This window comes from Polypterus senegalus, chromosome 11 (assembly GCF_016835505.1).
Source record: "Polypterus senegalus isolate Bchr_013 chromosome 11, ASM1683550v1, whole genome shotgun sequence".
NCBI lineage: Eukaryota > Metazoa > Chordata > Cladistia > Polypteriformes > Polypteridae > Polypterus > Polypterus senegalus.
Genome location: NC_053164.1, coordinates 87,167,818 through 87,182,230, shown reverse-complemented (window position 1 = coordinate 87,182,230; position 14,413 = coordinate 87,167,818). Strand labels below are relative to the sequence as shown.

Sequence of the window (14,413 nt, the reverse complement as noted above, 5' to 3'; positions counted from 1 at the left end):
TCATGTAAAATGTAAAAGAACAGAAAAATACATTTAAATGGGTATTAATTTTTGTGCAACTATAAAGAGTGTGCTGTGTTCTAAATTAAGTACAATGCCCAATTAAATAACCAATTAAAACATAACACAGAATGCCCACAAAATATAGCTTTCTTACAATCATTGGGTATTTTATCTCATCCTATTTTAAAGCTAATGCTGCTCTTTAAAATTATTTTTAAAAATTGCGATTTAAGGAAATCACACCAGTGCACATGAAGTATTGTGAAATGTCCAGCTCACTCAAGATTGTACCCCAACTAAGCAAATAAAAATACAACACAAAGAGAACTATCCAATCCATGAAAAATAAAAGGGGAATAAAAAGGATATCCTCACCTTTTTCAGGACAGTAATTTGCACAGTATCTGAAATACAGTATGTCAAAACACACCATACTACATGTCACTAACCAAGGTTTATCTATGCCAAACTGTTCACTCTCTGTCCTGGGGTGTTGCTTTCACTCTCTACAAAAAGACAACAAGGCGAGTTAACACAGAAGTGATTTCTGCTCTGGACTGGACCACTAATGTGAAAGAAATAGACAGTAGCAAGCTCATAGTTAATGAGCAGTCAATATTTCATTTTTTTTGAGAAGGAATTCATTGTCTGTAAAGGATTTACTTTTGTGAGAGTGATACTATATTTCTTTTTAAGTTATACATAAAACATTAAAATTGTTGGATTCATTGATAATGTGTTGTAAGTAAAAAAATCATTCCTGAAAGGTGAAAATAAAAGGAAAAAAGTGGATGCACAATTACTCCTTTTTCTGCAAGCGTCTATACATACACACACAAGCGCACACATACAGTACATATATGCATACACACACTATTGCGTGTGTATATATTTTTTTATATATATACACACACACACACAATATTGTGTACACAAACACACAAATAATAACAGTACACAAGTCACACTATCAAAAGTGTGTAATGTAAATAAAGATAAGTAGTGCACAGTAGGGTGTATTATAACCACTTATCTTATTTTGTCATCATAAAGCAATTAAAACTGTTTTCCCCAAATACAGCAAGAGACTTTCAACTACCCTGTGAAAATCCCACACCTATATTATAATTTAGTATAACATTAAAACTATATCAGCACTGTCCCACACCAGTAAACCTGCTTACCTTGCCACAATATTAGGAGTTACTTTAAAGTTATAACCTCTGACACATTGGCAGAAAGTGTTAGTCATGTACCAGCGCACAACCAGAAAACATACAGGTATTAAAGTTTTCAAAGACTGAATTGTAGCAAATATCTCAGGCGCCATTATCCTTTTAATTATAATCATGCAATAATGCACAAGTGTTTGTGCTTGTGACATTAAAAAAAATTGCATTGCTTTGGAATATTGTCTGCTAAACTGCACAAACCATTTTGGGAGCTTGAAATAAATAATAAATTCATATGCAGGCTATCTACTGAATCAGTACAAAAAGTACAAAATCAAGGAAACTTTTAGCTCTCCAGGTGGTGTTTAGAGGTGTTTTATTAAACTGCTAATGTTTAAAAAGAGTTAATATATTAACAGATGGAATTATGATTAATAACTTAATTAGAAAGGAAAAAAAACAAGCACTGAAATTGTTGCATAGAATGCATACTGTAGTAAATGCCTAATAAGATGAAAAGCGCAAAATGTGTGAAAGGATAAAAAGTGAAAAGAAGTGGATGGTCTTTGACATTGGATTTTAAAAGACCGAAAAAGTTGGTTTTTTTTTTTGTGGCTGACACAAAATGCTGAAAAGTGGGCAATTAAAACGTGGTATTACAAAGAAAACAATTAAGGAAATAACAATAAAATATGACCTGTGAATTTTAAAAGAAGTAACCAAAAATAGCACAACTGAAAATGTCACCAGGTGTTCAAAGAAGCCTTTGCACCAAGCACACTACACTAAGGATGAAAGAACACTATTTTAAATAAAACTGTTTAGAATCTACAGCACTTCTATATTTGTGCATCAAAAAGATTAGGATTTCTGCTTCCAAATATGCTATTATTTTTCCCCTGTTTTGGCCCAAGGGTGAATATTTTTTCCAAAAAACTCCGTTGTCTAAAAAGCACGCAAAGCAAGGATTTCACATATAAATCAACATAAAAAATTTATTTAGATCAAATGTCAGTGTTTTATGTTCCATAAGCCTCTACACTACATAAATTCACATACCTACTACATAGCAGCCAAAGGTGTGCACTGCCACATTACACTGCTGGCAGTACATGTTATACTGGTGCCGCTGTTTCAGACGTCTTTTGCTGCATAACTGCTGTTGCCGCACAGCCACTGCACCAGTGTAACACATACTGCATGCAGCATACTTGTAGCAAAAAGACTCAAACTATAACGCAACAGCAGGTTTTGTCGAAGCTTACAACTGACTACCTCCCTCCACCCCTGGATGTCGATTAAATCGACATCCGCTTTAAGTCAACACCCGCCCTGAAATAGTTAAAATCCTCTCAGAGGCAAATTTACAAGTTTGAAAACTCACTAAAATCCTTAAATATAAAAAGGCTGTCCTCACAAGGACTGACATCCCATCCCTTTACAGTGTCTGCCTTGATTTGGAGGCTTTCAGGGTAGGTTCTGCCCCCCTACACAACCCTTAACTGATTAAGAAGCTCAGAAAAATAAAGGAGATGTTGACAGTTTTCCCCATATAGGAATACGTACTGCAGCAATACTAACTATTGCTAGGAATAGTAAATTACTACTCTCTTCACAGTGAATAATTCCATAATCTCTGCCAAATATCAAAAGGCTACATGCAAAAATATAATTTTTATTGTTTAAATCATTATGTGGTTGCATGAATTCTAAACACTTCATTTTCCTTGAAGGCTGTTGGCTTACCATTGCTTCTGCTTCATTTCAGTCATGTAGTAATATGTTAAAATAAACTATGGCATCTTAAAGGTCTCCAAAACAGATACCACGTTATCCTCATGTTTAATGATTCATTCAATGCGTCTAAAACTGCCATAAATCTCAATATTTCCATGCAGTAAGAATAACATTTTCACTCAAGACACTTGATGTATAGTGTTTGTCAGCAGCAGAATCACATACATCTTGGGAACAAACATTAAGCCAATGCTAGTTACTGAACTACTATTATTTAAAAAAAAAAAAAAAAAAAGCTACACATTTTCAACAAGAAGTTCAAATGTGCTACACGAACAACTCATTTGCATCCCTGAATTTGTGTGAAATGTTACAGCTGAGGATCCAAGTCGTAGAACTCGTATGTCATCACAGTGTTGGGTGTGAAAGCAATAAAGCAGCACCAAATATGAAAAAAGTCTAAATTCTAATACATCAATAAATCAGATGAGTTCTATGAAATACGTAATCTCAAATAAATTCTTTGTAAACCACACTAGTATGAAAGTAGTGATACTTGATCAGAAAATAGATGTAAACTCTGTCAACACTTTCTTTAGCTCTTGAAGTACAGGCTTAGAACACCATGTCATGATGATAAAAGTGAAGCTCAAGACTGTCAAAACAATATAGTGCTGTAATGACCAAGTAGACCCAAAGGGATTCAAGAACTGACAACATGACCACTTACTCAACTTAAACTGACTGAAACCTGCAATTTGCTGGGGAAAAATCCTTCAAATACAAGTGTATTAAATTTTTAAAAAAGGTAATTCATTTATGTCAAATTATAAAAAGGATACTATTTTAGAATGGAATCCAACACTTCACAAAATATATTCCAATAAATTAAGTATTCTATAATTCAACTAAAAACTGATCATTGTCCATGTACATCTCGATCCAACCTATAAATGATGTCAGCAAGTACCCACATTGCTGGGAAACTTGTTTTGGAAATTCCCTACACTCAAACCATTTTGGACAAAAAGGTTTGTACATCTTTTTCTCCTCTGATCTAACAGCAGTATTTAGGGTAGTATCAGATGGACTAATACTGTGCTATGAAAAAACCTGTTGTGATTGCTTATACCACACTACTTGCAAGAAGAGTTTTGATGCTCAGGTGAAAGATAACAAAATCCATCCATCCATCATGCAATCGGCTATATCTTAACACAGGGTCACGGGAGTCTGCTGGAGCCAATCCCAGCCAGCATAGGGCGCAAGGCAGGAACAAATCTCTGGGTAGGGCACAATAACAAAACCCACCTTTCAAAATTTAGTTTAAAAGTGATATTCTGTACTTCGAGTTTGGTAAAAACTAATTCTCCTTACAAGAATTAATTCACAATTTGTTTTAAGAATATAGCAAGAAATCACCACTCTAGGACTGTACTGAATTTATTTTACTTGTCGTTTTATTCTATACAAAGAAACACTTTAGATGGGTCTTTCTTGACACAAGTTAGTCAAGTAAGGGTTGAGTACAGAGTTTGGATTGTGTTCGGAACATGCTGTATATACAGTACTTCCTTTTTTTTTTACATTGATTGTCTTTTGTTTATATGTTTTTGGCTGCAGATAAAATAAATAGCAAACCATTTTACCCAATACAAATAAGTAATTTAGTGTACAATAATATACTTTAAGTCTAACTGTAATTATAGCCTGCATTTGTCTGATTTACTAGAGAAATTACTGTAATAAACACTTTAAGGGGTAGATTATGTGCTTATATTATTAAAATTATTACCCAGAAAACTTCAATTTCATAATTGTATTTGGGTGTTCACATAATAGTGTAATACCCAATTGTTTTTCTAATTGGAATAATGAAAGCTACAGCTTCAGGTGCTCTAAAAGAAGGTATCACAAAACATTTCCACATACACAGTTTTATAAAAGTAAACTAAACAGACAAACCTTTTAAAGTCTCTTCAATAATTTTACAAACTAAACTGGAATTGGTTTCTGCTTTGCACCTGCTACTGGTTTAGGTTCAAACTCCTTTTAACCATGAACTAAATTAAGAGAGATGGTTAAATAAATGAAAGGAAACATTCAGAAAGCAATCACATACCAAGAAAGTAACAAGAATTAAAAAAATAATTTTAATGCTTTCAGATTATTTCATTATCCTAATTTCATTTTAACTCATAATTGGGAAAAAATAATGTGGATGCAGGATGTTTGTTGCTGGTGGTGATTCAACTTAGACTTTTTGGAGAAGCAAGTTTGTAAGGCTATGGTGGACTAACTAGTTGCAGTTCCCAACTGGCAAGCGACTAAGTGTTTATATTGAAGGAACCGTTTTGTACACAAATGGATATTTCTTTTCATTACTCCTGCCCAGAAGCAGTGGTTCCCAACTTACTCAATGATTTATTTACTTCCATCAAACAAGCTTAATACAACACACTCAACTGCAAACCAGAATAGTGCTCTCTCTTTACAACTAATTTAAAATTGGAGAAACAGAAAAATGTCCGCCTCATACATATTTATTGAAATCCCCTCCATCAATTACTCAGACTTATTCAGCCACTATAGCATCACCTCATCACCTACGTCTATCTACTTATCATTCAGAACAAATGCAGAACATTAGTTGCATTTTCAGTGTACAGCATATTAAACTGCAAGTTAAACTAACAAGGATGAACTACATGCTCTCAATATTAATTGTACAGCAACCTTCAAAAAATATTTTTCATTAATTCCAAAATAAATTACTTTAAGGTGAATAAATACACATGTTTAGAACAAGCTGTACTAGAAAACCGTTCAGCCAGTTTTTTTACTTCCAACAAACACTCTCTCTCACAGACAATCACTCCACAAATAATTTTACAAATCTATTTACTCACTTCCACAAAGCCACATCAAAATATTAACTATATCATTTTACTTAAATATTTTCAAATGTAGTGAAATATCAAACAAACTAAAAGACATCATGACAACAATTTCCATCTCAAGCAAACACGTATAACCTAGTAGTCTGAGGCAAGAATGATGTAGATTAACCAACATTCAGATTCACTGTAGTGCTACACACTATACTCACAATCCATCTGTTTCAGCAAAATAAGTGAAACAACATATTGCAGTGTTGAGCAAATTGAAAAATTGCACTTTCCCTACCATATATTCCAGGATACTCAGTAGTGAAAGACTAAAACAAAAAGTAAGGATGATACACCATTAACTATAAAGCATTTAAAATGTAAAATGAAAAGAAATGTTTGCTAAAAGGTCGATAGTCCAATCTAAAAAGTAACTGTAAAATGGCACTTGTGTCAAAACACCAGTCAGCTGAAGTAAAACACAAACTGTCCTAAGTTTCAGCTATTTATAAATTACATTGGGAAAAGTATAAGAAAATTATTATTGCTACCACATGGATGATGTTCTTACTGCAACAACAAAATACAGTATTTGTGAAGCAAGCATGTAAAAAAGTAACAAAATAGTAACAATCTTAACTTGTGGAAACAATGAAGCAAAGCACTGAATTTTCACTAACAAAATACTGGTAATTTAAAAAAATGTATGCAATTCCTGCATCAGAAATAATAAAAATATAATGAAATTAGAACTAGATTTAAAAAATAACCTGAAATTAAGAGTCAAAACAGTACACATTATAGATTTCCACATTTGTGAAAAGATGAAACAAGATTAACTAACTAGATAAATACTGCACTGGACAGGATGGTAACTTTTGTGTAGCTTTTCTACATTTAATGTTTCAACACATTTTAAGCGCCTTTTAAACAAAAGTGCTATATAAATGTAAAGGATTATTATTATTATTTTTTAAAGCTTACAGACTAGGTTTAAATACCAAAAAGTTTGCAAATTAAAAACAAAAATTGCACATTTCAGAAAATTTGTTTGTAATGCAAACTGCAGTAGTCCCTTTTAAATTTACCAAAAATGAAAATATTCTAAACTATATCAAGAAATCTAAAAATCTAGGTATATAAGGAGGTATTTTTTATTCAAATGAGCCTTTCAGAAGCTCAGCTCAGATAGAATTGATACTTTTTGTTGAATTCAACTTAATAACCAAAAATTACAACACGATTATACTTAACTACCGCCATCCAAAATGACTTTATAAATATGCAACTTTCAAAGTCACTTGTAGCTTAATGTTTCTTTGCAAGCATTTTTAGAGGGGATTATTTATGAAGTATAAAATGAAAAAGTTGCTGAAGTAACTACTAAATCAATATATCTTGGAAGCCCTTTGACCATTATATTTTGGTACTCCGCCATTATTGAAAAGATCTGTCAAGTATTTTACTGCAAGTTTAAATTATAAATATCTTTGGAATCCAAATATCCTTGGAAATATTTAACAGACTTCAGATTACCACAGTATAAAGATCTGAATTAACTTTCTCACTTATCAAGGGATCTCACATGAAACATTAAAAGGTACAAATGACACATCCAAACAAGGTGATGGAAAATATGTAGTCTAAGTAAATCATACTATAATTCAGTCAAACGAAATATGCAAAAAATGCAGATGCTGCCTTTCACTAAATGTCAGAAACATCTTGTTACACCTAATAAAAAAAAAGAGGTTAAATGTAAATAAAATATACCCTGTCCAAAATACTATGCATAACCTTACAGGAAATAAACCAAGTTTAAAATTAGGGATATTAATAAATATACTGTAACACGACACACTCCCCCTACCACACCACAAAAACACTTTTCTCAGTCAACTGCATATATGTTTTTCCCCCAAAATATAGCTCTCTTTAAACAGATATTTTAAAATAAGTTTGTTTTTTAATCTGGAAAAAAGAATGGCATCAGTCCCTGAAGACTCTATATATCAATCACAGCATTTCACTAAAATTGTAGTTCCATTGCTTAAAAGCTGGCTTTATTATTGTCCTCTGCCCCTGAGCTGGCTATGGCTGCATTAATGGGGTATCAGACCGAAGGACAGACCTTGCGTCAGGAGCACAAAGTTCCTACCCCTCCCTGGGTCATCTGAGCCAAACTGCACAAAGGTGCACTGCCATAAAGCGTAGGATCTGTCATTGGGAAAAGAAGTACAAGGAACAGCAGCATGCCAAGCAGGTAAAAAGTGAAGATAGTGATTCTCTGGGAGTGCTCCAGCGCTGTACTTAGTGCAGGGAATCCCATGTAGTTACAAAATGAGTGACACAGCACTGGGCCCACAAGATGTCCTACAAAACAAAGTACAAACTCAGATACACATTGTCAGAGAACCCATTAAACTAATCTTCTATAGGTTTAGTTTGCTACATGGATCAATGCTTCATCTTTCAGGCCTACTGTAAATCAGTAACAACATAAACGATGACCTCCTATATGTACAGGAGACTGCCAGATATATTTCTAAATGGCAGAAACGTAATGAGGGTCAACTGCTTACAACTAATAATGCTAATTTCCACATTTACATTTTTTGGAAGGTTAAGCAACTCAATTAAATTGTTATCTGCTCCTCAGAACAGGTGCAGTCATGTCCATAAGTATGTGGACAGTGACATAATTTTGGCTCTGTACACCACCACAATGGATTTGAAATAAAGCAATCATTATATGATTGAAGTGTAGACTTTCGGCTTTAGTTTAAGGAGTTTACCAAATCTACTGTATGAGCTATTTAGGAATGAGAGAAATTTTTATACATGGTCTCCTTTTTCTGGGGCTCAAAAGTATTCGGACAAACTAACATAACCATAAATGTAATGAACATTTTAAATATTTGTTTGAAAATCCTTCACAACCAATGACTACCTGAAGCCTGTAATGATTACTTTATTTCAAGTTCATTATGATGATGTACAACGCAAAATTACGTCATTGTTCAAATACTTATGGACCTGATTGCATATGGGTGTACTTGTGTTTGTTCATTTAAATTACTGATAATTCAAATTATTTAACAACTTTTTTGCACACATACAAAAATACAGTAGTGTACAAAAATTCCATTTGGTTTCACTGCAAAGATAAATAAAATGCACTGAAATTCAATTTTCATAGAAACCAGAAAACAATCCAATTAAGTAATAACAGTTAAACAAATTCTGCATCTTTTTATTATTGAAATAGTTCTATAATGTTTATATACATAAATTGCACTACAAAAAAAGTCATTTAATATAATGAAATAGTTTCAAAAACAAAAAAGATGATAAGCAGGCACAATATTCACATTTTATATTCCAATTTTGTAGTTATATAATAAGCTAGTAACCTACCAGTTCGGACAAAAATAAATGCAGTGTATGCTCCAAAAACAGCTGTATATGAAAACTGAAAGACTGAAAAGAGAAACACAGGGGAGGTTAAACATGACAATATTTAGCTCAAAATAAATGTAACTAATTATAATATGAAATGCAATTCTTTATTTAAATGTCTTTCAGTATAAATGTGATCAATCAAGAAAGAAATCATTATTCTGAAGAAAATGATCAGTCATATATAAATGTGCTAATCAAAAAATTGCTATATATTTGTCTGCATTTTTAAACAATCACCAGCGGATTTCCCTTTCTGTGAGTGAATAATCACTGCATTTTTTCCTTATTAAGTGAAAATATGCCAGTGGAGATTTGGAAAATAAAAAAATATTACTTAGGAAGAGGAAAGCAGCACAGATTTGAAAATTACTTTCAGCCATTAACAACCCCTCTCAGTAGCTTAGAGTGTTGGGGACATTAAAGTAGTTTCAAAAACACACATGGGTTCAACAAGTGACTGACATCTGCAGCACAAAAACAAGAAGGCAGATTGTCAGTATACTGTACACTAACTTACTACTGGCACATTCCATTCACAAATTCAGTAACTGACTCCTTCACAGAAAAACAGTTCTGAATCAAATCATCATCATGTACTGTTGTTCTTCTGCTCTACCATTCCCACTAATGTAGCTATAAATCTACTATACACACAGTGTTGCTGCCAGTGTTAATGCGAACTATACAGTTAACAACAAATGAATGACCATTTAAAATGTGCCAATTAAGCATTTTAAGCTTATTGTTGGAATGCTTATAAAAATATTATTTCATTACTAGCAAAGAAGCTAACTTCTTTCGGGGCGCTCAAGAGACTGAGGAAGGAGTCTGAGTGTCTGGGCTTGCAAGTGTCCTAGACAAAAACAAAGATCCAGGCCATTAATGACCTCTTGGGCACAACCATCAGCAGTGTGTCTGTTTGCGAACAGAGTGTTGACCTTGTTAAGAGGTTTACTTACCATGGCAGTGATATTCATGTCTCTGGTGACTCTTCCTATGAAGTCAGCAAATGGATTGGGACAGCATTTGGGGGGCATTGGGGTTCTTGAGATCGCTGGAAAGGGGTGTGTGGCGCTCCCGATATCTATGCAAAAGGACGAAGGTCCAAGTCTTTAGAGTCCTGGTGCTTCCTGTCTTGCTATATGGTTGTGAGACATGGACGCTATCCAGTAACCTGAGATGAAGACTGGACACCTTTGGTACTGTGTCTCTCCGGAAAATCTTTGGATACCATTGGTTTGACTTTGTGTCCAATGAGCGGTTGCTCATGGAGTCCCGAATGAGGCACACTACCTGCACTGTGAGGGAGCGTCAGTTATGGCACTATGGCCATGTGGCGCGTTCCCCAAAAAAGGGTGATCCGGCTCATAAGATCCTCATTGTTGGGGACCCGAGTGGCTGGACCAGACCAAGGGGTCGACCACGTAACACCTGGCTGCGCCAGATAAAGGGTCCGGAAGGTGGGAATGGACTGTGCATCTGCCTGGGGGGTTGCAAACTAGGATCCTGAGTTGTTTCATCGTGTAGTGGGTGCGGCAACGCACTGTACCAGTGCATGCTCCCCAACCTAACCTGACCTTACCTGAAAGAGGCTAAATACACAAAAAAGCTAAACCAACTTACAATGAAAAAAAATTAAATGTTAAGCTTACCTGCAGATAAGAAAATGCCTGATAGTGTCCCTTGCCGGAATCGAAGAAGCTCAATAACATGATGAAAATGGGCTACAACCAAGGAAAAAAAAGAACTATTAAGGTGTACTGCAGCAATCTTCTGCAGTTCACTTAAGTGACCCAAGCATTTTAAATGCTTGCCTGCATTCAAGGAACCAAATGAAGGATTTCACGATTTACCAAACTGGTCTTTCTCCATCAGTCAACCTAGGTGTAAAAATGTCTGACTGTACTTTTATAATGATTAATTTGTAAAAGTAGTTATACAACCTAAAGCCTTCCATTTATGTTATTTACAGTGCATCTGGAAAGTATTCACAGCGCATCACCTTTTCACCATTTTGTTATGTAACAGCCTTATTCCAAAATGGATTAAAGTCATTTTTTTCCTCAGAATTCTACACACAACACCCCATAATGACAACGTGAAAAAAGTTTACTTGAGGTTTTTGCAAATTTATTATAAATAAAAAAATTGAGAAAGCACATGTACATAAGTATTCACAGCCTTTGCCATTAAGCTCAAAATTGCGCTCACAAGCATCCTGTTTACCTGATCATCCTTGAGATGTTTCCGCAGCTTAATTGGAGTCCACCTGTGGTCAATTCAGTTGATTGAACATGATTTGGAAAGGCACACACCTGTCTATATAAGGTTCCACAGTTGACAGTTCATGTCAGAGCACAAACCAAGCATGAAGTCAAAGGAATTATCTGTAGACGAACTCCGAGACAGGATTGTCTCGAGGCACAAACCTGGGGAAGGTTACAGAAAAATTTCTGCTGCTTTGAAGGTCCCAATGAGCACAGTGGCCTCCATCATCCGTAAGTGGAAGAAGTTCGAAACCACCAGGACTCTTCCTAGAGCTGGCCGGCCATCTAAACTGAGCGATCGGGGGAGAAGGGCCTTAGTCAGGGAGGTGACCAAGAACCCGATGGTCACTCTGTCAGAGCTCCAGAGGTCCTCTGTGGAGAGAGGAGAACCTTCCAGAAGGACAACAATCTCTGCAGCAATCCATCAATCAGGCCTGTATGGCAGAGTGGCCAGACGGAAGCCACTCTTTAGTAAAAGGCACATGGCAGCCCACCTGGAGTTTGCCAAAAGGCACCTGAAGGACTCTCAGACCATGAGAAACAAAATTCTCTGGTCTGATGAGACAAAGATTAAACTCTTTGGTGTGAATGCCAGGCGTCACATTAGGAGGAAACCAGGCACCGCTCATCACCAGGCCAATACCATCCCTACAGTGAAGCATGGTGGTGGCAGCATCATGCTGTGGGGATGTTTTTCAGCGGCAGGAACTGGGAGACTAGTCAGGATAAAGGGAAAGATGACTGCAGCAATGTACAGAGGCATCCTGGATGAAAACCTGCTCCAGAGCGCTCTTGAGCTCAGACTGGGGCGACGGTTCATCTTTCAGCAGGACAACGACATTAAGCACACACCCAAGATATCAAAGGTGTGGCTTCAGGACAACTCTGTGAATGTCCTTGAGTGGCCCAACCAGAGCCCAGACCTGAATCCGATTCAACATCTCTGGAGAGATCTTAAAATGGTTGTGCACCGACGCTTCTCATTCAACCTGTTGGAGCTTGAGAGGTGCTGCAAAAAGGAATGGGCAAAACTGGCCAAGGATAGGTGTGCCAAGCTTGTGGCATCATATTCAAAAAGACTTGAGGCTGTAATTGCTGCCAAAGGTGCATCGACAAAGTATTGAGTAAAGGCTGTGAATATTTATGTACATGTGATTTCTGTTTTTTTATTTTTAATAAATGTGCAAAAACCTCAAGTTAACTTTTTTCATTCATGTTGTCATTATGGGGTGTTGTGAGTAGAATTCTGAGAAAAAAAATGAATTTAATCCATTTTGGAATAAGGCTGTAACATAACAAAATGTGGAAAAAGTGATGCACTGTGAATACTTTCCGGATACGCTGTATATAATATAAGAGTATAGTGATCTTTTTAAACAAATAATGCAAATGTACATTTAAACAAACATTTCTCTGCAGAGTAGTACTGTATATAAATAATATATAAATTATATAAATAATATATATATATTATTTATTCAATACCATTTTGCAATACACAGCACATTATATAAAGTAACTCAAAAGAAAATGTATTTAAATGAATTGTAATTTTTTATGCATTAAATTCCTTATGCATTAAATTCCTTACATTGATGAAAAAAAAAACAATACAAATTAGGAGGTGTTCTATAAACAATAAAAGTAAAGATATTCAAATTTGTTCAATGGCTTTTTTACATTGATAAAAAAAAAGTTAATGAGGCAATACAAATATTAAAAATGTCATTGAATGATAATGTTTTTCAATCTTCTGTAAACAGTATACATAAATATATCAAAACAAACATTAATAAACATTCATGTAAAATGAACATTACTGTTTAAAATCACATGTAATAAAATAGAAGAAAGTAATGCACAATGGCAGCACACTTTGGGCATGGATTTAAAAATCATGAGAAAGAGAGCGCTCTAGTGCTGAAGAGTGTTGATCCCCAGCACAGAATAAAACTGGCCTGCAGGGAAAAGTAATTGCAGACCCCTATCTTGACGCATTAAATATTTAACTAATTACAATGATGGTTTAAACTATAGAAAAGAATAAAGTCATATTCATCATTCAAATGCAGAAGTTTGCAGGTTTATACTTATTGTTTCTGTAATTTCAAAATAGCATACATCCCAAAATTCTTTGTAATGATTGGCATGTCAATTCTTGATATGTTTGGCCAAATTGGTTATGTGGTACAGGCTTACATGTATCTCATGGTTTTGCTCTCCATTAGTTACAAAGCCAAAGTATTTTTTAGATGCCACTCTGGCTACCCTTTTTAATTAATTATGGGTGCTGGTGAAGGCCCTGATGCTGCTGAAGTAGCCATCTTATTAACGCCTGTGAGTGAACAGAAACAGGGCTGCTAGGCCAATTGATACCCTAAGTAGCTCAAATGTCTATGTTGATAATCTCAGACTGATCTAGTGAAATGATGGAAAGTACTACATTCTCATAGATTCACCATAACCTTTATACTTGCATTTATAAGAGAAACTGATCTGTATAATTCACATTTTCTCTTTAGTTTTGAAGAGCATGGTTAATATTAAAGGCAAAACATCAGTGGAATTTTTTAATAGATGATCTGTCAAGGCCTGCACTTTTTATGGAACTTTAAATTTGAAATACTCCAGATTCCAAGACAAATAATGAAAAAATAACCTTAAAAAATACAAAAACTGTAATCCCTAAAGTAGGGATTTGCCTAGTAAATTTGATAATGCTACATTGGACAACAGTCAAGATATTGTTAAACAAAGGTTGTCCGATCCATCCCATACGCCCCCCAGTAATAGTTCAATTTCACACACCAGTGAACTAGATGCATCCAGTATTGTATTTCAAATGCAATTCATTCATTTACAGAATACAGAGCAAGAACCAACC

The 14,413-nt window shown here is 34.9% G+C and overlaps 1 protein-coding gene across 2 annotated transcripts in view; it reads right to left on the bottom strand.

Annotated features, from left to right (window-relative positions):
- rce1a (Ras converting CAAX endopeptidase 1a) overlaps window positions 1-14,413 on the bottom strand; it is a 49,167-nt gene that overhangs the window by 7,892 nt on the left and 26,862 nt on the right. Inside the window, exons 4-6 of one of the 2 annotated variants that reach the window (XM_039769201.1) lie at window positions 10,915-10,986; window positions 9,218-9,280; window positions 6,577-8,173 (exon numbers count right to left, since the gene is read on the bottom strand). In XM_039769201.1, coding sequence (XP_039625135.1) covers window positions 7,938-8,173; window positions 9,218-9,280; window positions 10,915-10,986 — 371 coding nt within the window. In that variant the 3' untranslated portion in view covers window positions 6,577-7,937. Of the gene's footprint in view, window positions 1-6,576; window positions 8,174-9,217; window positions 9,281-10,914; window positions 10,987-14,413 lie in introns of those variants that run through there. The other variant, XM_039769202.1, reaches the window with a different exon arrangement.